We start from the raw sequence: 25,324 nt of genomic DNA on the forward strand, positions 1-25,324 counted from the left end.
ACACACAGCTGTTCATATGGCATAGAGCAACATTTTTGTCAAAGATGTGCATTTCTTGTCTATTGTATGGGGTATTTAAGCAGGCTAAAGACAGTTTGCTGTTGCTACATCAATATTAGTATGTACGATTATACGAATGAGCCTGTACTTTTTTGTTCTTCACTGTGACAATTCTCTGTGCATTTGGTTCTATTTGAATCATTTCATATGAACAAATACTTGCGAAGACATTAGAACATTGGGTCACAGGATGTGGGACCAACGATCAATACTTCAAAGGTTGAGCTGAGTAAATGGTCCTTTCTACAGCCCCGGCGCACTGCAGGACACTGACCCTGTCCCCTAATGAGGGACTCGCCAGCTCAAATCACAGCCGATATTTTTACGTTCCACACAGTCATTTACTTACAAGGAAATTTACCTCAGGTAAGGCGTCAATTCATAACATTGTTACGGAGAGTTTAATATGGTTTAAAAAGGTTATGCCAGGGTGAGATTGGCTTATAATTGCATGTTCAAAGATCCCACGTATTGAGGCTAGAAACAGGTATTAATTTCTCAATGGCTAGCTGAATAAACACAATCAACTCAAAGCTTCTCAACATAAAATAGAATATCTTTTAAGTCTTCAAACTTAAACATTTGTATTTGTTTTTCAATGTGTAGTTGCTTAGATGGCACTCTAGAGTTGACATAATTATAAATGTCATGAGGTTTTGCACGCATCCAAACTTTACAAGACCTGGACAAAATATTATACACGTTAAAGAAAATGTAACGTCCACTCACTGTTTGCTGCCTCTAAGGTGATACCATTACATACCCCTGACGTGTTATTAAAATATCCCGTATTGGGAGAGCTAACTGAGCAAAATTATTTTAAAATGATGAATTATCCCCAAATCGTAAATTGATAGTTCCCGTGTTTGCTTTGGTTCGTTTTCTGTACTTTGCATTTCACTATTTTACAGCGGGCTCCCACGATGTGAAGAAAATGTTGGACTGTGGAAGTCATTTTCAAAAGTGTTATGGTGTTGGTTAAAATGTGTGCTGCAGTGGCGGCTGGTGACTTAGGGAGGGGGATGGATGAAAGTTATATTGAATGCGTTCAGGTTTAAGCCTATGGTATGACATGCTATTATTGGAATTATATTTGGATTGTTTTGAATGATTAACACAGCAGTATTTCAAGGTATCTTAAAGATAGAATCTGCATGAGGGGAAATAGCACCACTATAGCAACGCAGTTGGTCTAGACCAGGTATTCCCAAACTGGGGTACGCCAAATAAATGTGATTAACTTTTTTTAATTTTTTTCTCCAAACAGTCCATTTATATTTCCAACTGGGGCTATACATTTGGGTGAAGTTTCTATCTCACCTGAGTAGCCTTGTTTCACTGCCAAAAATAAAATTCAACCATCTAGTGTTCAAATAACAACACAATGTAAAATACAGGTAGCCTAGTCAAATAATTAACATCCAATCACATTAACCCTGGCACTCTCGAGAGAATTCCACTAACGGTCCGTATGTAGCTGCAGCTCATGTTGGTATCTGTACTGATGGTGCAAAAGCCATGACTGGGAGACCTAGTGGAGTGGTAACGCGTGTGCAAGCAGTTGCTCCCAACGCAGCATCCACAGGGGGCGCTTGCTGCCAAGGCCATGCCTGACAGCTTGAAAGACGTTTTGGACACTACAGTGAAAATGGTTAACTTTGTTAAAGCAAGGCCCCAAACTCTTGTGTATTTTCTGCACTATGCAATGATATGTGCAGCGACCATGTAACGCTTTTACAACATACAGACGTGTGCTGGTTATCAAGGGGCAAAGTAATTGACATGTTTTTTTAATTGAGAGAGGAGCTTAAAGTTTCCTTTACTGACCATAATTTTCACTTGTCTGACTGCTTGCATGATGAGTTCCTCACACAACTAGCCTATCTGGGTGATGTTTTTCTCGCCTGAATTATCAGAAAGGATTACAGGGACTCCGCAACTATATTCTATGTGCGGGACAAAATTGAAGGTATGATTAAGAAGTTGGAGCTCTTCTCTGTCTGCGTTAACAAGGACAACACACAGGTCTTTCCATCGCAGGATTTTTTTTGTGTGCAAATGAACTCAAGTTTATAGACGATGTTAAGTGTGATATAGCAGTGCGCAATTAGGCAGGTACTTTCCCGAAACAGATCACACAAACAACTGGATTCGTTATCCCTTTCATGCCCTGCCCCCAGTCCACTTACCGATATATCTGTACCAGAGAGCCTCATCGAAATTGCAACAAGCGGTTCTGAGAAAATTTAATTTAATCAGAAGCCACTGCCAGATTTCTGGATTGGGCTGCGCTCAGAGTATCCTGCCTTGGCAAATCGTGCTGTTAAGACACTGATGCCCTTTGCAACCACGTACCTATGTGAGAGTGGATTCTCGGCCCTCACTAGCATGAAAACTAAATACAGGTACAGACTGTGTGCGGAAAATGAATTAAGACTGAGACTCTCTTCAATACAACCCAACATTGCAGAGTTATGTGATTAGTTATTGACAATTTTCAATGAACAAATACGGTTTTATATGTAAGATGGTTAAATAAAGAGCAAAATGATTTATTATTTGTGCCTTGGTCCTTGCCACTTCCCAGTAGCCAGGTTGTGACACCAAACTTACACTCATTCTTATGTTTAATAAATGTTGTATAGTGTGTGTCTGACAGGCTTACAATGTTGGCAAAAAAACTACATTTAAGAGTGCGCTGACCCTGGTGCCAGCATTGCTAACTTAGCGACTTTGTCGCTATATTTAGCGAGTATTCAGACCCCTCTAGCAACACACTTTTAAAAAATTGACTAGCGACTTTCTCTGGTGTGTTTGGAGACTCTGACGTGAAAGCACGTATCATTCTTACTCTCAACAAGCAGCGGGTGCTGCCGTGGGCCCCGTCCCAAAGCACTCACAGGCGGCCCAGTCCTCACGCAGCAGTCCCTCCCAGCTGCAGTCAGAGCAGGAGATGTTCACCCCTCCGCGTCCAGACTACAAATGAATCGCGCATGCGGGAAGCCGCCGCTGGCTGATCCCGCCCTGGCTTACATTCAGGGCGGGATGTATTTTAGACAAATGTTCTTTGTCTTAAATAAATCTCTGCACAAAAATAAATCACTGCATTTGACTCACACAGCCTCAGTCACTTACTCACCTTGTCCACTTTGTGTGTGCCTCTCTGTGACATAAGCTAAACATCTAGCTGGCTAGCTCATCATGTCTCAGTCTAAACTGTACACTCAAAAATACAAGGAGTGGGAATCAAACTCTGAATTCAAAGGCTGGTTGAAGCCGTTTATTGGAGATGATACACGGGCATACTGCCTGTATTGTAAGGCCGATTTCTACTCCAGACTTAGTGATGTAAACAAACACATGACAACTCAAAGGGCAAAAGCCTTAACAGTTCCACCCAAAACAAGCTGCCATTTATGGTTAAAAGAAATTGACTCTGCAAAAAAGGCTGAGGCTACCATGGCATTAGCTATCGCTGAACACTGTTCTATGCAGGCATGTGATCACATTGGAGAAGCATGTAGAGCTGCTTTCTCAGACTCCACTGCTGCTACCCACTTCAAAATGTACAGGAAAAAGTGCACAGAAATGATTAATGGTGTTCTAGCACCATACTTTCTGAAAAAGTTGGTCGCAGATGTGGGTGACCAGCGTTTCAGCCTCCTCCTCGATGAGTCCACGGATGTAATTGTTTCTAAGTACCTGGGGGTTGTGATAAGGTACTTTAGTGACACCAAGCAGACAATTGTATCAACATTTCTGGGGCATGTTGAGTTGGAGGGAGGAGATGCCAAATCTATAGCCCCGTGCTGTTGTGGCTTTCCTCGAGAAGTGTTGTCTTAAAAAAGAGACTCCTGGGGATAGGGACTGACAATGCCTCTGTTATGATGTGGATTAACAATGGGGTGCATAAAGTGCTGAGGGAGGAGTAATGGCCTCAAATATCTGGTTCTTATTCGCTGTGTGTGCCACTCTCTGCAGCTTGCTCATTTGTAGTGCTAAACATATTTAGGGTGTTTTTTACTCACTTTTTGTGTCTCCCACGACGTTATTCCTCTCTCCTTCAGCGTCCATCACAATTACATGCACATGGTCAATTATGCAAATTAGGCGATTACGTTATTTAGCGACTTTTAGGACAGCCAATAGCTACTTTCCTTTCTGAGGAGTTGGCAACACTGCCTGGTGCTAGAGGGGCTACGCAGCTGGAGGTTGAATGTTTGAAGGGGTACGGGTCTATAAAAACATTGGGAACCACTGCTCGAGACCTAGAGGCACAACTTCGCAAGACTTTCTGGAACGCTTGCGAAACAGACCAGGTTTGGGGTTTGAGAAGGCAATGAGAGAAGTGAAAAAGTATTCCTTTTAGTTCATTTTTCAAATCCCTAAAGCCTCAACCTAGATTTGAGCCAATGTCTTTAGTAGTTGAACATGTTATTACTCTAACCTGGTGAAAGTGGCAAACGGACTAATTTTAGTCAAAAACAACTTTATATTGAAGGAGTGCCTTTGATTTGAAGGCCTGCAAATGCACAGTTCGGCGCAAGATGACAGTTAGATCTGATGACTTGTTTCTGCGCATGAGTTTAGCTAGCCAACATCGCCTATACGTGTGATCGGGAATTCCTGCTGGAGAAGTAGTTTTCACCTATTTTCCTCCTGTCTTTGGCTGCACTGTCCACTAGAGCTGCAGTGTCTGGTAGTTTCCCCTTCCCCTGATACTTCATTGATCCCTACATTTACATTTCACTAGGCATGTCAGTTAAGAACAAATTCGTATGTACAATGATGGTCTACCCCGTGCAAACCCTCCCTTAACCCAGACGACGCTGGGCCAATTGTGCTCCCCTATATGGACTCCCAATCATGGCCGGTTGTGATACAGCCCGGGATCAAACCCGGGTCTGTAGTGACGCCTCTAGCACTGTGATGCAGTGCCTTAGACCGCTGCGCCACTCAGGATACATGCCATCGATCAGCCAGAGTCCAAAGAGACAGCTGGTTTCTAAATTAGCCATTGACCAATGACCAAAGGAATTGAATAACCCTGCTACAGTGGTGTAAAGTACTTCGGTAAACGTATTTTAAGTATATTTTTTTTGGTATCTGTACTTTACTTTATATTTTGTACAACTTTTTAAAACTTTTACTTCACTAATTTCAAAATAAAATAATGTACGTTTTACTCCATAGTTTCCCTGACACCCAAAGGTACATTTTGAATACTTAGCTCGTCAGGAAAATGGTCAAATTCAAGCACTTATAAAGAGAACATCCCTGGTCATCTCTACTACCTGATCTGAAAGATTCATTTAACACAAATGCTTAGTTCGTAAATTATGTCTGAATTTTGGAGTGTGTCCCTGGCTGTCCGTAAATAAAAAATAAAAAAAATGGTGCCATCTGGTTTGCTTAATATAAAGAATGTGAAATGATTTATACTTTTACTTTTGATACTTAAGTAAATTTGAGCAATTACATTTACTTTTGATACTTAAGTATATTTAAAACCAATACTTTTAGACTTTTACTCTATTTTACTGGGTGACTTTCACTTTTACTTGAGTCATTTTCTATTAAGGTATCTTTACTTTTATTCAAGTATGACAAATGGGTACTTTTTCCATCACTGCCCTGCTATACCCTGACCCAGACCCCTCTCCCTGCAGGATGAGGCTTCCCCAGTTTGTGTGGACGCTGGGGCTGCTATTGCCCTTGCTGTCAACCTCCCAGGCGTTCAAAGACATCTGCAATGCCAAGCCCAAAGACGTGCCCCTGGAGCCCAGGTGCGTCTACCGCAGCCCCGAGGACGAAGCTCCGACAGGGGACGCTATCCCGGAGAAAGTCCCAGAGAACACCAATCCCCGGGTGTGGGAGCTGTCCAAGGCCAACAGTCGCTTCGCCCTGTCCCTGTTCAAGAAGCTAGCCCAGGGAAAATCCAGCGAGTCAAACATCTTCATGTCTCCTATCAGCATCTCCTCAGCCTTTGCTATGACCAAGCTGGGCGCCTGCAACAACACGCTAAAACAGATTATGAATGTAAGGGGTCTGAAGCGTAGCCCACAGGACTGTTAAATAGGCCTGGTAACCAACATCAAAAGGCCAAAATATAAAACCAAGATTGAGACTTACTATACATTTACAAGTACATGACTCATTCAGCATTTTTTCAACCACATTAGGCAGGAAGAACTTAGAAATGTGGGGTTTCTGTCAATTCACATGTTCACTTTTTCTTGTTCCTCTAGTGATAAACATGTTCTTTTTAAATGAATGGCCACAACCAAATAACAGCTCAGGGCATCCCAATGTCTGATCTCTGTCTCAATCTCAATTCAGGTGTTTGAGTTTGACACAATCAAAGAGAAGACGTCGGACCAAGTGCATTTCTTCTTCGCCAAGCTAAACTGTCGCCTGTACCGCAAGAAAGACAAGACGACAGAACTGATCTCAGCCAACCGTCTTTTTGGAGAGAAGTCTCTGGCATTCAATGAGATTTACCAGAATATCAGTGAGCTGGTGTATGGAGCCAAACTCATGCCACTCAACTTCAAGGTCTTTCCCTCTTGCATTGTCTAGCCTACAGCTTAATTTAGCATTTTCACACATCACAAATAGATATTATATACTCTTTAATAACAATGTGTGTTCAAGAGTTAAACCACATAACTATAATGGAACAGCGTTAAGTCTAATCAATTACATGCACCATTACTACATGGTCTTTATCTGCAGTCACACAGCTGAATAATTACAGTGCCTTCTGAAAGTATTCATACCCCTTGACTCATTCCACATTTTGTTGTTACAGCCTGAATTCAAAATTGATTAAATAGATTTTTTCTCACCCATCTACACACAATACCCCATAATGACAAAGTGAAAACGTGTTTTTAGACATTTTTGCAAATGTATAGAAAATGAAACACAGAAATCTTATTTACAGGCATTGGAAAACCTCCCTGGTCTTTGTGGTTGAATCTGTTTGAAATTCACTGCTCGACTGAGGGACCTTACAGATAGATAATTGTATGTGTGGGACAGAGATGAGGTAGTCGTTAAAACATAATATTAAACACTTATTGCACACAGAGTGAGTCCATGCAACTTATTATGTGACTTGTTAAGCACATTTGTACTCCTGGTCGTATTTAGACTTGCCATAAAAAAGGTGTTGAATACTTATTGACTCAAGATATTTCAGCTTTTCATTTTTTATTCATTTGTAAACATTTCTCAAAGCAGATCCACTTTGACATTATGGGATATTGTGAGTAGGCATAGAGACACAAAGTCAAAATGTTATCCATTTTAAATTCAGGTTGTAACACAACAAAATGTGGAAAAAGTCAAGGAGTGTGAATACTTTCTGAACCAAAGTAATTCTAGACATGTAGAAATGCAATTCTGTGACCATGGGTCTTTTAGGAGAAGCCAGAACTGTCACGGGTGACCATCAACGATTGGATTGCAAACAAGACTGAGAACAGGATTCAGAACACCCTGCCAAAGGACTCGCTGAACTCTAACACTGTGCTGGTCTTGGTCAACACAATCTATTTCAAGGTGTGTTGAGATTATTTCCTCTCTGCCTATGGAGGGCCTTTGAGCCAAAACTACTTAATTTTTGCCTCCACGGCCTTCCATAGCCACCACCCAGGCACCCATTTCCTTCCATTCAACTGTCATCTCTGCTGTCTCACAGGGTCAGTGGAAAAGCAAATTTGACAAAAAGAATGTCTTCAAGGCTGACTTCTATGTGAGTAAATCCAAGACTTGCCCAGTGTCCATGATGTACCAGGAAACCAAGTTCCACTACGGCAGGTTCACAGAAGACAAGGTGCAGGTGCTGGAACTGCCGTACCGTGGAGATGACATCACCATGGTGCTGATCCTACCTCTCAAAGACACACCCCTGTCTGAGGTGGGTGCCAACTGTCATCATTTACACTGTTCACTGACAATTATAGTGTACAGTACTATATCACACTGAATTTTCGCTCTGCTGATTATGTTCTAAGGTGGAGGAGAACCTGGACTTGAAGAAGCTGACTGGCTGGCTGCATAACATGAGGGAAACCTCAGTGTCGGTGCATCTGCCACGCTTCCGCATTGAAGACAGCTTCAGTCTGAAGGAGAAACTGCAGGCCATGGGGCTCGAGGACCTCTTCAGCCCCAAGGACGCCAGCCTACCAGGCATCCTTGAAGATGAGGCGAATGATCTGTACATTTCCGATGCATTCCATAAAGCATTCCTAGAGGTATGTACAGTATCCATAAGGATCATGATTCAAAAATCCATAATGATCATCACTAAAAGTAGCTGGGGAAACAAACGTCAACAAGCAAATTAACAGATCAAACGTGCATCGGCTGGGGCACTCATCGATAAACTTTATTATATCAATGAAAATTATAAACTTTCAAAACATTTTTGTCCAGTAACTTAAGAAATAATTAACTGTTGCAGGTGAATGAGGAAGGCAGTGAGGCGGCTGCTGCCACGGCTGTAATGGCCGTCGGCCGTTCCATAAACTCAAACCGGGAGTTGTTTGTGGCCAACAAGCCCTTCCTCCTGCTCATCCGAGAGTCCACCATCAACACCATGGTGTTCACTGGCCGAGTGGCTGACCCCTGTGACCCCTGATCACACACTTCAGATGTGTCATTCCCCAATGTAAACTGTCATGCCATGCAACTACCTACTTCTGATCTCTGTATTGAGCGAAAATAAACCAAATGGGATGAACAGTGGACCACTTTTGTGATGTATTTTTATTTATTTTAAGAAGAATGTACTTTAATATGTACTAGTGAAGAAAATGATAGTGGTTATTGTGAAGTAACCCATTTTCACATGATCAAAAACAATAACAAATCAACCTTTGGCCTTTACAGTGTAATCTATATGTTTCTTTTTCAGGAACAGGACCATGCAAAATAAAAATAAACTTCACATATAACCTGCAAGACCACAGCTGGTTTTGTACCTCACTTGACAGGATTTAAAAAAATATATTGTCATGTAATATATTCCATTTCCTTTGAGATATCATTTTTTTTAATGAATATATTTTTTATGTCAAATAATATTTGACTTTAAGTCATTAATTACATAGCTTAATGATTTGTTGGAGTAAGCATTTTGTGGTCAAAACCATATTGGATATACGTATGCATCTTTGTGTATAAACATTGAGACAACTGTTAAAGAATATATCTGATAAGACACGAGAGCTCAATGAAGCAGCAAAACAAGGACATAATAGCACAAAATGTAGAATATATTAAATATCACCTAATAAATCATTATTTGGCAAGTTTGGCATTAAAAACCTATGACAAAGACATGCATCACTGCTAAATATGGGCTCAGCTTGACCATACATTAAAGTAACTGAAATGTTTGGATTCCTTTAACATTTTTTAGCTACATATGTTGTTTTTCACAGTTGGGACAGATGGGTCAAAACAGGACGTTTCAGGACAGTACTTTAATAAACTATATCTGTATTATTGTCATCCTCTCACTAGCTTAGTAAGAATCTTCACAGGACATAGAGGTAAGTGGAGACGATGAAAACCGCCATAATTCTGTTGTTTGCTCAAACTAGAGGCTAGTTCACGAGAGCTTGTTCCTGTCATTGATCTACATTCAGCAGTAACAACACACATACAAGGGTTCAATAATCATACACTTAAAGCAGTTCAAGCTTATTTTAAAACATGGAAAAGCCCTTTTAGTTCTAAACAAAGAAAAAGGCATGAAACAATCAATCTTGATCAAACCCCCAAAAAGGCTATTCAAAACTAAATTCAAATCAAGCAAACCTGGTACCTGGTGGGAATTATTTTTTTTTAAACAAAATTAGTTGTATTCTGTTTCATAATAATTGTTCTGTTTCATAGTAATTGTTAAAAATCAAATCGTTTTTACACATTTTAATAATGATGGAACACTTCTCTATCTGGATTCCAGGTTTTCCAGCATCAAGGTTGGTAATGTACTATACCTCTAAGATGAATGAAATCCACTGGATCTGAAAATCTACTGTCAATTAAAATCATTCCACTTTAGTTCTACATTGGAATGCTATAATTCTTTAATTTAATGCCTTAATTCTAAAGTCAGCATGATTGGAGCTCTCCAGAACCCAAGGTTGGTGACCACTTGCTTAGAAGCATTAACTGTGAGTGTGACTAAAATGTTCACATAAATCTTCCACCATTGAACAATTCAAGACCATCTTCAAATTTTGTTGGCTGAAGCAATCACATTGTAAAGAATGTTCAAGCTACAACCATGAGTATTATTATACCTATGTTTCAATCAGGGATGCGTGATACTGTATATCTGCCTTTCATATCGGTATCGACCGATGATGGCTGAAAAACTGGACTAATAGTGGATGATGTTAAAAGGGCAATCTGCAGTTGCTAAATACATTGTTGTACTCAAATGAATTATGTACCCATTGATTCTTGAATAATATAACATAATGTCGAACCCCATCAGAACCCAAAATTTGATTATTTTACTCAACGTTTGTAAATGTAAACAAACACTATATAGCCTCAAAATATGGTTTAAACTATACTTTTTTTAAGCATGGATGGTCAGTTCTTGCGTCCATTAGCTTTGTCTATGAATTTGAGTGGTTTCATTTCTCACTGAAACAGGGTTGAGGAACATACTTTGTTATTGATTCAACTACTGATTAGTGCTTTAAATCTGAGCTACAATAAAATGACACGGTGCACTGAAAAGTGTTTCTCTGTGAAAATGTTTGATCTTTACATTTGCTCATTGATAAAAAAAAAAGGTTGTTTTTTAAAAGTATTTTGATCAATAGATAGTTGTTCACACAATATTTGTAATGTCATATCAGTATCAGCCATCATGGACAAGAAAATATTGGTTATTGACCAAGAATTTCCAAATTCGTGCATCCCTGGTTTCAATATAGGAGAATAGCTGCATTGCTACGTCCATAATGGCGTCTTCACTTAAAAAATAAAACATCATGCATAGACAGAACAAAAATATAAACGCAACATGTAAAGTGTTGGTCTCATGTTTCATGAGCTGAAATAAAAGATCCCAGAAATGTTCCATAGGCACAAAAAGCTTATTTCTCTAAAAATGTTTGCACAAATTGGTTTACATCCCCATTAGTGAGCATTTCTCCTTTACCAATATAATCCATCCACCTGAGAGGTGTGGCATATCAAGAAGCTGATTAAACAGCATGATCATTACACAGGTGCACCTTCTGCTAGGGACAATAAAAGGCCACTCTAAAATGAGCAGTTTTGTCACACAACACAATGCCACAGACGTCTCAAGTTTTGAGGGAGCGTAAAATTGGCATGCTGACCGCAGGAATGTTCACCAGAGCTGTTGCCAGAGAAATTAATGTTAATTTCTCTACCATAAGCCACCTCCAACGTAATTTTTGAGAATTTGGCAGTACGTCCAACCGGCCTCACAACCGCAGACCATGTGTAACCACACCAGCCCAGGACCTCCACATCCGGCTTCTTCATCTGCGGGATCATTTGAGGGGGGTGCTGAGGAGTGTTTCTGTCTGTAATAAAGCCCTTTTGTGGGGACAAACTATTTCTGATTGGCTGGGCCTGGCTCCCCAGTGAGTGGGTTTATGCCCTCCCAGGCCCACCCACAGCTGCACCCTTGCCCATTCATGTGAAATCCTTAGATTAGGGCCAACTGAATTCATTTAAATTGACTGATTTCCTTATTGGAACTGTAACTCAGTAAAATCTTTGAAATTGTTGCATATTGCATTTATATTTTTGTTCAGTATACATTTAATCTTCATTAAGCTGCACTTGCTAAATAAGGCTTGCTGTAAGATTTCTCTGCAGGTAGCCCAAGCTCAATGGTTTATCTAAAACCCCTTGAACGTTACGTACAAACAGAGTCAACTTAAAATCAGTAAACAAAAATACCTGATATTTATAAAGAATGTTGATCTGTTTTTGTCTGACGAATATTAACCGAGGTGTACTGTGGTGATGTGTAATGCATTCTCATTTCAGATAAGAAAAACCCAGTGGACAAATCAGTAAAAGTTTTTCACTTGCATACATTAAAAACTCCCATCACACCCACAAATTATTCAGATCTAAAAAAATAAAATTAAAATAAACAGCCAATCCACTGGGCTGCCCTTTATCTGTATAAAAACAATGTTTTAAGTTAAATTCAATTTGCGATATATCTTTTACATATTTCTTTAAAAATGTAACTATTTCAAACCCCTCCTTAGTTGAAGTGCTTGACGTAATTATTTTGGCCTCCCTGCGAGGGAGTGCCTCCTCTTCTTAATGATTGATTTCCAGTGGAACACACTCCACTGTAGCAAGCATGTCTATCCTTTGGTGATGGGACATCTGTAGCATCAGTGGGCTGCAGTCTTTCTCTTGGGTGGCACTACAGTTCAGCTGCATTCTTTCTCTTGGGTGGTACTACAGAACAGCTGCAGTCTTTCTCTTGGGTGGTACTACAGTTCAGCTGCAGTCTTTCTCTTGGGTGGTACTACAGAACAGCTGCAGAGTCTTTCTCTTGGGTGGTACTACAGTTCAGCTGCAGAGTCTTTATCTTGGGTGGTACTACAGTTCAGCTGCAGAGTCTTTCTCTTGGGTGGTACTACAGTTCAGCTGCAGTCTTTCTCTTGGGTGGTACTACAGAACAGCTGCAGAGTCTTTCTCTTGGGTGGTACTACAGTTCAGCTGCAGAGTCTTTATCTTGGGTGGTACTACAGTTCAGCTGCATTCTTTCTCTTGGGTGGTACTACAGTTCAGCTGCAGAGTCTTTCTCTTGGGTGGTACTACAGTTCAGCTGCAGAGTCTTTCTCTTGGGTGGTACTACAGTTCAGCTTCATTCTTTCTCTTGGGTGGTACTACAGAACAGCTACAGAGTCTTTCTCTTGGGTGGTACTACAGTTCAGCTGCAGAGTCTTTCTCTTGGGTGGTACTACAGTTCAGCTTCATTCTTTCTCTTGGGTGGTACTACAGAACAGCTACAGAGTCTTTCTCTTGGGTGGTACTACAGTTCAGCTGCAGAGTCTTTCTCTTGGGTGGTACTACAGTTCAGCTGCATTCTTTCTCTTGGGTGGTACTACAGAACAGCTGCAGAGTCTTTCTCTTGGGTGGTACTACAGTTCAGCTGCAGAGTCTTTCTCTTGGGTGGTACTACAGTTCAGCTGCAGAGTCTTTCTCTTGGGTGGTACTACAGTTCAGCTGCATTCTTTCTCTTGGGTGGTACTACAGAACAGCTGCAGAGTCTTTCTCTTGGGTGGTTCAGCTGCAGAGACTTTCTCTTGGGTGGTACTACAGTTCAGCTGCAGAGTCTTTCTCTTGGGTGGTACTACAGAACAGCTGCAGAGTCTTTCTCTTGGGTGGTACTACAGAACAGCTGCAGAGTCTTTCTCTTGGGTGGTACTACAGTTCAGCTGCAGAGTCTTTATCTTGGGTGGTACTACAGTTGAGCTGCATTCTTTCTCTTGGGTGGTACTACAGTTGAGCTGCATTCTTTCTCTTGGGTGGTACTACAGTTCAGCTGCATTCTTTCTATTGGGTGGTACTACAGTTCAGCTGCAGAGTCTTTCTCTTGGGTGGTACTACAGAACAGCTGCAGAGTCTTTCTCTTGGGTGGTACTACAGAACAGCTGCAGAGTCTTTCTCTTGGGTGGTACTACAGAACAGCTGCAGAGTCTTTCTCTTGGGTGGTACTACAGAACAGCTGCAGAGTCTTTCTCTTGGGTGGTACTACAGTTCAGCTGCAGTCTTTCTCTTGGGTGGTACTACAGAACAGCTGCAGAGTCTTTCTCTTGGGTGGTACTACAGAACAGCTGCAGAGTCTTTCTCTTGGGTGGTACTACAGAACAGCTGCAGAGTCTTTCTCTTGGGTGGTACTACAGTTCAGCTGCAGAGTCTTTATCTTGGGTGGTACTACAGTTCAGCTGCAGAGTCTTTATCTTGGGTGGTACTACAGTTGAGCTGCATTCTTTCTCTTGGGTGGTACTACAGTTGAGCTGCATTCTTTCTCTTGGGTGGTACTACAGTTCAGCTGCATTCTTTCTATTGGGTGGTACTACAGAACAGCTGCAGTCTTTCTCTTGGGTGGTACTACAGAACAGCTGCAGAGTCTTTCTCTTGGGTGGTTCAGCTGCAGAGTCTTTCTCTTGGGTGGTACTACAGTTCAGCTGCAGAGTCTTTCTCTTGGGTGGTACTACAGAACAGCTGCAGAGTCTTTCTCTTGGGTGGTACTACAGAACAGCTGCAGAGTCTTTCTCTTGGGTGGTACTACAGAACAGCTGCAGAGTCTTTCTCTTGGGTGGTACTACAGAACAGCTGCAGAGTCTTTCTCTTGGGTGGTACTACAGTTCAGCTGCAGTCTTTCTCTTGGGTGGTACTACAGAACAGCTGCAGAGTCTTTCTCTTGGGTGGTACTACAGAACAGCTGCAGAGTCTTTCTCTTGGGTGGTACTAAAGTTCAGCTGCGGTCTTTCTCTTGGGTGGTACTACAGAACAGCTGCAGAGTCTTTCTCTTGGGTGGTACTACAGTTCAGCTGCAGAGTCTTTCTCTTGGGTGGTACTACAGTTCAGCTGCAGTCTTTCTCTTGGGTGGTACTACAGAACAGCTGCAGAGTCTTTCTCTTGGGTGGTACTACAGTTCAGCTGCAGTCTTTCTCTTGGGTGGTACTACAGAACAGCTGCAGAGTCTTTCTCTTGGGTGGTACTACAGTTCAGCTGCAGTCTTTCTCTTGGGTGGTACTACAGAACAGCTGCAGAGTCTTTCTCTTGGGTGGTACTACAGAACAGCTGCAGAGTCTTTCTCTTGGGTGGTACTACAGTTCAGCTGCAGTCTTTCTCTTGGGTGGTACTACAGAACAGCTGCAGAGTCTTTCTCTTGGGTGGTACTACAGTTCAGCTGCAGTCTTTCTCTTGGGTGGTACTACAGAACAGCTGCAGAGTCTTTCTCTTGGGTGGTACTACAGTTCAGCTGCAGAGTCTTTCTCTTGGGTGGTACTACAGAACAGCTGCAGAGTCTTTCTCTTGGGTGGTACTACAGTTCAGCTGCAGTCTTTCTCTTGGGTGGTACTACAGAACAGCTGCAGAGTCTTTCTCTTGGGTGGTACTACAGTTCAGCTGCATTCTTTCTCTTGGGTGGTACTACAGTTCAGCTGCAGTCTTTCTCTTGGGTGGTACTACAGTTCAGCTGCATTCTTTCTCTTGGGTGGTACTACAGAACAGCTGCAGAGTCTTTCTCTTGGGTGGTACTACAGTTCAGCTGCAGAGTCTTTCTCTTGGGTGGTACTACAGTTCAGCTGCATTCTTTCTCTTGGGTGGTTCAGCTGCAGAGTCTTTCTCTTGGGTGGTACTACAGAACAGCTGCATTCTTTCTCTTGGGTGGTACTACAGAACAGCTGCAGAGTCTTTCTCTTGGGTGGTACTACAGAACAGATGCAGAGTCTTTCTCTTGGGTGGTACTACAGAACAGCTGCAGTCTCTCTCTTGGGTGGTCCTACAGAACAGCTGCATTCTTTCTCTTGGGTGGTACTACAGAACAGCTGCAGAGTCTTTCTCTTGGGTGGTACTACAGAACAGCTGCAGAGTCTTTCTCTTGGGTGGTACTACAGTTCAGCTGCAGTCTTTCTCTTGGGTGGTACTACAGAACAGCTGCAGTCTTTCTCTTGGGTGGTACTACAGTTCAACTGCAGAGTCTTTCTCTTGGGTGGTACTACAGTTCAGCTGCAGAGTCTCTCTTGGGTGGTACTACAGAACAGCTGCAGTCTTTCTCTTGGGTGGTACTACAGAACAGCTGCAGTCTCTCTCTTGGGTGGTACTACAGTTCAGCTGCAGAGTCTCTCTTGGGTGGTACTACAGAACAGCTGCAGAGTCTTTCTCTTGGGTGGTACTACAGTTCAGCTGCAGAGTCTCATCTCTCCTCCTTCGGACACCCCCAATAGCGATGAGTGTCCTCCATTACAATCTTGTCTCTACATCCTCCAGATACATTGTCAGAGCTAGATAAAAATGTTCAGATGCGCTTATGCAAAAAAAAACAGTCACTTATTTTAAAAAAATGAAAAAGGTAGTTAACCACAACATAGAAAAATGAGAACATACTGTAAATTCAACTGAGTGCATCGACCAATCTGCTTGGAGCAGAGCTGTATTGCGTAGTGATGTGTGAGAGGTAACAGAGTTTTATTGTAGCTTATCTGAGGTAAAAAAAAAGTTTAAAAAACAGAGTTTCCTGTGTTCCTGTATAGAAGTATGCATTCAGCAGCTGGTTAAAGAATGTGGAGGTATGGTTCAAATACATATGGATTAACAAGTCCTCTTTAAAAGGCCTCTTACCTTTTTCAATATCTTAATACATTGTAAAAGTGTTGCACTGATTAAATAATGGTATACTTCTGAATGCATTTAGCCGTGTTAAGACACATGACATAAAATCGTCATAAAAGACTGACATCAGTGTTATTTTCAGAATTGTACTCATTACTCTACCAAATTAACTGGTTTTGTTCACTGGGCCATATCTACTATTCATGTGGAATTGCATTTTTAAGCCATTCTGGCACATGGGCAATTCCACCATAACAGTGATGCTGAGACTCTCTCTGTAAACAAACCATACAACTATGTACAAGGACTACTTAATAAATTACACGGAACATTTGACAAAAATACATTTACTTGAGCAGATGCAAAGTCTGGTCACAGAATGACAGTTTGTGCTGTTGGTGTTGTCATTCTGTTACCAAACTTTGCCTCTGCACTGTCAAAGTAAATGTTTTTGTTACCTCAAGTAAATGTGTTTTTGTAAAATTGGAAATTTTTCAAAGTAGTCCTTGTGTATAAAATGTGTATGGTTTGTTCAACTTTGCAACCATTGCTTTTTGTTTGACATACATTTTTATGTGAAAACCATGAGTAACCGTGGAATTGTCTGGAGTCTGATTATCACTGACCCCCATCTGTTCAAGATTGTCTCAAGACAAAAGGCAAGAATTGAAATTGTATGTAGTTATTATACAAAATAATAAAACTAACATAAGAAAATAGTCAAATAAAAACCACTGCATTCAGTGTTGTGAAGTTATTGGGAGTGTGTGGCATTTCTTCATGTGTTAGCTTAATCTGTTCATGTTTGTATTGTGAAGGTAGATATGGTTTAAAGCGGAAATATCATTTATAAATAACGACATATTACGAAGTGCCATATCAAACTACTCTGTTGCTTCGTTCTCCTGTCCCTGCAGTTTAGTCGAAGGAATTTAAAAAAAAATGCTTATAAAAATCCCACCCTGGATGGACTTGACCTTCTGACCTCCCCCTTATCATCATTTCCTTTGAAGCAACTTCAACATACATTGTCTTTCCTCCACTGGCAGGAGAGTACAAACCATTAACCTAACCTATACCCTGTCCTCCTATACCCCAACCATCTCCCTCCCTGGTCCACTGGGTCAATCAGGCCCAGTGGTGGAGACAGAGGCCTGGACACCCTCTCTGAAAGAGGCCCCACCTCCACCCCCATCTGGCTCCTCCTGGCTGGGCGACGCCTCCTCGTTCTGCCCCGCCCTGGAGGAGACAGTGGTGGTCTCTGGGGAGGCGCTGTGGGCCACCTCTTGAGGGCCGCAGCCCGGGTGGTTCTTGCGGAAGTGCTGGTTGAGGATGGCCTGGAAGGGGAAGCTCTTCCCGCAGACGTGGCAATGGAAGGGCTTGTTTCCTGTGTGCTTGCGGATGTGGTACTCGAGCTGGTCCTTGCGGGTGTATTTCTTGCCGCAGATGCGGCACACGAAAGGTGTGATGCCCATATGCAGCCTCATGTGGCGGTCCAGGCTGCCCTTCTGGTTGAAGGACTTGCAGCAGTAGATGCAGGTGAGTCGAGGGTTGTAGTGGCACCAGCGGTCAGCCACCTGTTCACGCAGGTACTCCTCGTAGCCGCCCAACACAGCCTGCTCCTCCCCCTGAAAGACAAACAAGAGGTACGTCTCAAGACTGTCAACATTCAATGTAACACTAGATTACACTGTACAAAACATTAGGAACATCTGCTGTTTCCATGACATAGACAGACCAGGTGAAAACTATGATCCCTTATTGATGTCACCTGTTAAATCCACTTAAAGATAGATGTTTAAGCCTTGAGACATGGATTGTGTGTCATTCAGAGGGTGAATGGGCAAGACAAACTATTTAAGTGCCTTTGAACAGGGTATGGTAGTAGGTGCCAGGCGCAACATTTTGTTTCAAGAAGTACAACGTTGCTGGGTTTTTCACCCTCAACAGTTTCCCGTGTGCATCAAGAATGGTCCACCACCTAAAGGACATCCAGCCAACTTGACAACTGTGATAACATTGGAGTCAACATGGGCCAGCATTCCTGTGGAATGCTTTCAACACCTTATAGAGTCCATGCCCCGATGAATTGAGGCTGTTCTGCGGGCAAAAAGTGGTACAACTCAATTTTAGGAAGGCGTTCCTAATGTTTTGTACACTCAGTATGTATAATTGCTACAGTGGTTTGAGAAAGTATTCACCCCCCTATTTTGTTGCCTTACAACCTGGAATTAAAATGGACTTTTGGGGAGTTTGTATCATTTGATTTACACAACATGCCTACCACTTTGATGATGCAAAATATTTATTGTGAAACAAGAAATAAGACACAAAAAAACTGAAAACTTGAGCGTGCATAACTGTTCACCCCAAATTAATACTTTGTAGAGCCACCTTTTGCAGCATTTACAGCTGCAAGTCTCTTGGGGTATGTCTCTATAAGCTTGGCACATCTAGCCACTGGGATTTTTGCCCATTCTTCAAGGCAAAACTGCTCCAGCTCCTTCAAGTTGGATGGGTTCCACTGGTGTACAGCAATCTTTAAGTCATACCACAGATTCTCAATTGGATTGAGGTCTGGGATTTGACTAGGCCATTCCAAGACATGTAAATGTTTCCCCTTTAACCATTTGAGTGTTGCTTTAGCAGTATGCTTAGGGTCATTGTACTGCTGGAAGGTGAACCTCCGTCCCAGTCTCAAATCTCTGGAAGACAAACAGGGTTCCCTCAAGAATTTCCCTGTATTTAGCGCCATCCATCCAATTCTGACCAGTTTACCAGTCCCTGCCGATGAAAAACAACCTCACAGCATGATGCTGCCACCACCATGCTTCACTGTGGGGATGGTGTTCTCGGTGTGATGAGGTGCTGGGTTTGTGCCAGACATAGCGTTTTCCTTGATGGACAAAAAGCTAAATTTTAGTCTCATCTGACCAGAGTACCTTCTTCCATATGTTTGGGGAGTCTTACACATGCCTTTTGGCGAACACCAAATGTGTTTGCTTATTTTTTCTTTAAGCAATGGCTTTTTTCTGGCCTCTCTTTTGTAAAGCCCAGCTCTGTGGAGTGTACGGCTTAAAGTTGTCCTATGGACAGATACTCCAATCTCCGCTGTGGAGTTTTGCAGCTCCTTCAGGGTTATCTTTGGTCTCTTTGTTGCCTAACTGATTAATGCCCTCCTTGCCTGGTCCGTGAGTTTTGATGGGCAGCCCTCTCTTGGCAGGTTTGTTGTGGTGCCATAGTCTTTAATGGTGCTAAGTGGGATGTTCAAAGTTTCTGATATTTTTATAACCTAACCCTGATCTGTACTTCTCCACAACTTTGTCCCTGACCTGTTTGGAGAGCTCCTTGGTCTTCATGGTGCCACTTGCTTGGTGGTGCCCCTTGCTTAGTGGTGTTGCAGACTCTGGGGCCTTTCAGAACAGGTGTATATCTACTGAGATCATGTGACACTTAAATAAAGTCCACATGTGTGCAATCTAACTAATTATGTGACTTCTGAAGGTAATTGGTTGCACCAGATCTTATTTAGGGGCTTCATAGCAAAGGGGGGGTGAATACATATGTACGCACCACTTTCCATTTTATTTTATTTTTCACTTCACCAATTTGGACTATATGTCCATTACATGAAATCCAAAAAAAAATCAATCTAAATTACAGGTTGTAATGCAACAAAATAGAAAAAAACGCCAAGGGGGATGAATACTTTTGCAAGGCACTGTATTTGCAGTTGGAATTGTTGTACCACACTTCTGTCATGGGTTCCCATAATAGTTATGTCTTAATTAAGACCCTTAATTTAAGCTGATGTCATAGGTATTGGGGAAAGTCTTCCCTTCCTGTATTATGGAGTATTTCTGAAATCTGATTAAGGACTTTCCACAGGGCCAGATTAAGGAGTTGTTCACAGGGCCTGCATCCTCATCATCACCTCTGTTTGTACGTGTCAATGAGGAATACACACAACATGCATGATTCCCCTTAGTAGTAAACCCCTTCATCATAGATTACGCGGCTCAGTGCTATGGTTATTGAGTATGTAACAGGCTAGTGTACCAATCCATATCCTCCCTCGAGACCTTAAAAAATCATTGATTGCACCTGGACAGAAAGCTAGCTTTTTTTGGACTAGCGTTGTATGGTGGATTTTGGAAATGCAGAGTGCTGACCACCAGGGTAGGATACCAGTTGATGAGGGTGACACATACCTGCGAGTTGGGATGGCACTGGTCGTCTACTCTGCTGGGTGACTCACTCTTGGCTCTCGGTCTCTCTGCCATCACCACCACACTGCCAGTAGGACTAAACCTGACAGGACAGAGATACTGGATCCTCAAACCTCTTCAGCAGGCAAGTCCACTGAGCCATTTACCTTAGCACTCCATCTTCCATTAGCAATACATGTAGTAGGCTGCTTTTGTTTAGAATTTTCACTCAATAACCTTAAAATGTTACCCAATGTGCTTTTCTGAGATACTTTGTACTGAATTTTACTTCAGTTTAAAACGTGCATGCACACTCCCTTTATATGGTGTAGCTCAGATGGTAGTGCATGGTTCTTGCAATGCCAAGATAGTGGGTTCAATTCCCGGGACCGCCCATAGGGGAAAAAAATTATGCACACATGACTAAGTCACTTTGAATGAAAGCAGCTGCCAAATGGCATACATATTATATAAAGTGACTGCTTCCCTGGAACTTGTACCCACCTCTCAGTCTCACTGAAGCTGCTGGAGGGCTGAGAGCTCTTGGCCCCCGTGACAATACCCTCCTGCACCAGCGAGCTGCACACGGACGTGTCAATCATCATGGCTGCTCCCTCTTCCGCCCCGCTCCCTTCTTCCTGGGTATCAGCCCCAGTCCACTCTTCCATCCTCTCCGTCTTTATCCTCAAACCATCCACCACCCGCATTGACTCCCCCTCTTCACCGCCGCTCCCCCTCTCCGACTCTGCCTCCACGTACCACTGGCCGGCCCGATTGATGCGCAGTATGGGCTCCTTCCCCAGCCTGCTGCCCACTTCCACCCCCCCAGGCAGACCCTCCGGGCCCAGCCCACTGTGCTCCACCATCTGGGGGCTCATGGACTCCCCCGCTGGGCTTCCCACCTCTCGGATATCCATGGCACCTCGGGTTCTGCTTCCTTGAGGTCCCAGAACCCTGGGGCTGCTGTGGCGCGGGCTTAGGGAGCCCCCTGATGTTCCTACCCCACCTCCTCCTCCTCCCTCCAAGCTCCCAGCCCCTCTGTGCCCCCCTCCGGCCCCCAGCTCCTCCTCCGCCAGGCTGATCTTTAGATGGATGCCCTCAAGGATCTGCGTGCAGCGGTCAATGATGTGCTGCATCTGCAGGAAGCTGGCGGCCGTCAGGTAGCTGATGATGTCGGCCAGCTGCAGGCACAGCCTCCCGGTGTAGCAGTATGAGAGGAGCTGATCAAACACAGAGGGGTTGCGGATGACTGACAGGGACACAGTGCTCATCTGGCCCAGTGACATGTGGTCTCGGAAGTAAGGGGAGCTGGCAGCCAACACAACCTTGTGAGCACGGAAGCTCTGGCCCTGCACGTTCACCACTATGTCGCACAGCCGCCCCTGTATACGCAGCTGGTTCAGTTGGGACAGCACAGAGTTGCTAAAGTCAGGGACGTCCAGCTGGATGCTGCCTGCTCGCTCCATGGTGCCTCCTCGCTCCATCCTGCCGTGTATGATCCCTTATCACTGTGCAGAGAAAAGGGACATGATAATGAAACAAATATAACTTTTATATTACTTCATGTACACAAAAAGAATATTGACAAGTTGGAAACTAGCAGACATATAGCTTAACTGTTTGACAACCTAACCAAGAACTTTGCTAAAGAGGACAACTTGCATACCTTTTCGGAATGCACCACCTGCACTTGTACCACGGCACTGAAATGTTACTGGCTATTATTTTCTGTACTGTGCCATAATATTAACTGCTGACTGGCTAACTTGCATAAAAGATGGCAATAATTATAGCTTGCAACGAGTTGTGCATTGTTGACAAATGGTGTGAACTGATGCTCTTGTACAGCGGTGAATCTCAAATGCTATAACCGAGCCCTGGCCCTCCTTTCGGCCACTGTAACATACTGCAGTACGGTGATGAACCGAAGTCTAAACGAAGAATACACCCCGGCGTTGCTCGTGACAGGGAGGTGGCTAGCCAGCTAGTTCAACGTCCACATAGCTAACAAAAACGGAGCAAGACAGAACACCGTGCAACGTCTGTCATAACGAACCGTCGCTAATACAACTGCGGTACTGTCGCATATTTGATGTCAATGTGCATTATTTTCAATTTTATCTCCTCGGTTACTCCTTTCGCTGCTCTCATTTTCCAATTTCATTTCACAGCAGACGGACCAACTTTGACTCGGGGAAAAAAAGTACATTTGCATTATGGGAAGTAGTGTTCTCTTCTAATGGACAAGTCGTTAGAGAACAGAAAAGACGCGGGATAAAATAACATCGGTTCCCAGAATGCAATACCTTGAAGTCAAATAGATGTTTATGGCGCAAACGAAGGGTTAACCCAGACACGTCATAGGGGTTATAAAGCTGAAGCGTCCGTTCGCAACGTTTTCTCAACACCAAATATGGTAGTGAGAGGAAGTTCAGTCACGGGTAGTGGGAGAGGATGGAACTAGGTAAAACTGGGCCGACATTCAGGTAATTTTCTCATCGATTAAACATCTGATCGATTAAACATCTGATCGATTAAACATCTGATCGATTAAACATCTGATCGATTAAACATCTGATCGATTAAACATCTCAATAAATGTTTCTGTTCCCAAAACTAAAATATTTTACGAACACAGTGCACTAAGTTTCATAGACTTAACGCTATGTCAAAGTTTTAAGATATGCAAATACATGCTACAACGAGCCAATAGGATCTCGTGAGCTCGTGCTTGGCTTTGCCCAACTCCTTGCTTGTTCTTGCACACTGCTTTATTTACTCCCACTGTAAAAGACACGGATTAATTATCTTGATGAACTAGTTATAAATATCGCTGGTTCCTTCTTTTTTTCAGTGTTTGGTAGTTTTTATTTTATTTAACCTTTATTTAATTAGGCAAGTCAGTTAAGAATAAATACTTATTTACAATGACGGCCTACCCCAGCTGTGTGTGTGTGTGTGTGTGTGTGTCAGTATCGTGTAATTGTTCTGGACCAGCTGCAGCTTAACCAGGTCTTTGCAGCACTAGACCATATGACGGGTCAATAATCAAGATAAGGTAAAACTAGAACCTGCAGGACTTGCTTTGTGGAGTATGGTGTGACACGGACAAACCTCTCCCCATCTTTACAACCATTGAATCTATGTTTTGACCATAACAGTTTACAATCTCAGGTAACGGCAAGTCATTTATTCTCCTCAACTTGTTCAACAGCCACAGCGTTCATTACCAGATTCAGAATTTGGGGAATGATTTGTACCAAATACAATGTTCTTAGTTTTAGAGATGTTCAGGACCAGTTTATTACTGGCCACCCATTCCAAAACAGACGGCAACTTTTTGTTAAGGGTTTCATTGACTTCATTAGTTGTGGTTGCTGATGCGTTTATGGTTGAATCATCAGCAATGTTCCCTCTAAGACTGCCACACAGCTCCCCAGAACTGCCGTACAGAAATGTCAGCCCACAAAGAAAAGCATGAGATTGAACTTCACTCAACTTTCTAGAGCAAGTGGTCACCAACCGGTCGATCGCGATCCAATGGTCGATCTCCAAGGCATTCCTAGTCGATCACCAAACATTTCTGTAAAAAACAACAACGATAAAGCCTTGTGTTCCTATTATTCGTCTGGGGCTGTTGACAGTAGGTGTACCCGATGCAGCTGCCCTGCACGCCGTGTTGGCGAACTGTTGCCATTTTGAACCATTTCATGTGTCCCTTCCCGGCGGGCCCAGAGAGCAAATCAAGTGCATTATAGGCTTACCGCTGACCAGTCGGATGGCTCAGGTGAAGTACATGCAGTAACGTAGCAGGCATAACAGAAAGCTACAGCAAAGTTAATACTGTGACATTTCAACACTTTTAAAACAATGACTAGAGAGAGACTGTCAATAAATACAGCAAAAATGTTTTATGAGTGATTTTAAATTCTTACTCAGCACTGTCAACACTTTGTATATAACACTTATAAGCCACAAAATGCACTTTCTTCCTATTTCCACTCAGCGCTACAACAAGCACTGCAGCAGCAGTAGGGATGGGAGTAGTAGTAATTGTCGAATAGGGATTTCATAGGCTATGGGTTAGTTATAGTCATGTTGTGTTTACAAGGAATCTGATTGAGATTAATTCCATCCCTGTCCACCCTACAACTGGTGATGTGGTTGGTGTGGGGTATACAGTTCACCTCCACTGTGTTATCCATAAGCACAACCTGTGCATTTACAGTCAACACTAAAAATAGTGCAATATTTATATTTAAACAGTAATACCTTGGAACTGGACACTCACCAAATGTGCACCCCAAAAATGATGTGTTTAACAACCCAACTTAGGTTATTTCACAAACGCAGCACTGGGTCAATGTAGCATAGAACACATGTTGGGTTATTTTGACCAAGTGCTGCTGGGCTTCCTGATTAACCTAACGGATTGAGTTACTCGGATTACCCCAACAACTTGTAATTAGTGGATAATTTCTTACTTCCTTGCTGGGTTATTTTTGATAATTATTTCTAAAGTTGGTTTCAACGGCCGAAACAGTGCAAAGAAAAGCAAAGTGCAAATAACAACATTCTGTAAAGTATATCCAGTACCTTGAGACAGCACAGCAGAGAGACGGCTGTCACATTACCATTTACTCGTTTTTGCAGATGATAACAGTGTAATATTTATT

General features: G+C 42.7%; 2 protein-coding genes across 2 annotated transcripts; one reads left to right on the plus strand and one right to left on the minus strand.

Annotated features, from left to right (window-relative positions):
- Positions 1–2: 2 nt before the first annotated feature.
- On the plus strand, positions 3–8,816 carry LOC109889078 (antithrombin-III-like). The gene is made up of 7 exons (XM_020480249.2): positions 3–426; positions 5,730–6,099; positions 6,400–6,615; positions 7,489–7,626; positions 7,766–7,984; positions 8,082–8,321; positions 8,531–8,816. Exons 2-7 carry the CDS (start codon positions 5,731–5,733, stop codon positions 8,705–8,707), a joined length of 1,359 nt encoding a protein of 452 aa, XP_020335838.1. The 5' UTR covers positions 3–426; position 5,730; the 3' UTR covers positions 8,708–8,816.
- LOC109888592 (zinc finger and BTB domain-containing protein 37) lies at positions 8,817–23,111 on the minus strand. Its single transcript, XM_020479754.2, has 4 exons — positions 22,315–23,111; positions 21,153–22,156; positions 20,652–20,751; positions 8,817–18,068 (listed from the first exon to the last, which is right to left on the minus strand). The coding sequence occupies exons 2-4, from the start codon at positions 22,130–22,132 to the stop codon at positions 17,565–17,567; spliced, it is 1,584 nt and encodes a 527-aa protein (XP_020335343.1). The 5' UTR covers positions 22,133–22,156; positions 22,315–23,111; the 3' UTR covers positions 8,817–17,564.
- Between the last annotated feature and the right edge of the window lie 2,213 nt (positions 23,112–25,324).

The sequence above is a fragment of the Oncorhynchus kisutch genome, linkage group LG4 (genome assembly GCF_002021735.2).
Source record: "Oncorhynchus kisutch isolate 150728-3 linkage group LG4, Okis_V2, whole genome shotgun sequence".
Classification (NCBI taxonomy): domain Eukaryota; kingdom Metazoa; phylum Chordata; class Actinopteri; order Salmoniformes; family Salmonidae; genus Oncorhynchus; species Oncorhynchus kisutch.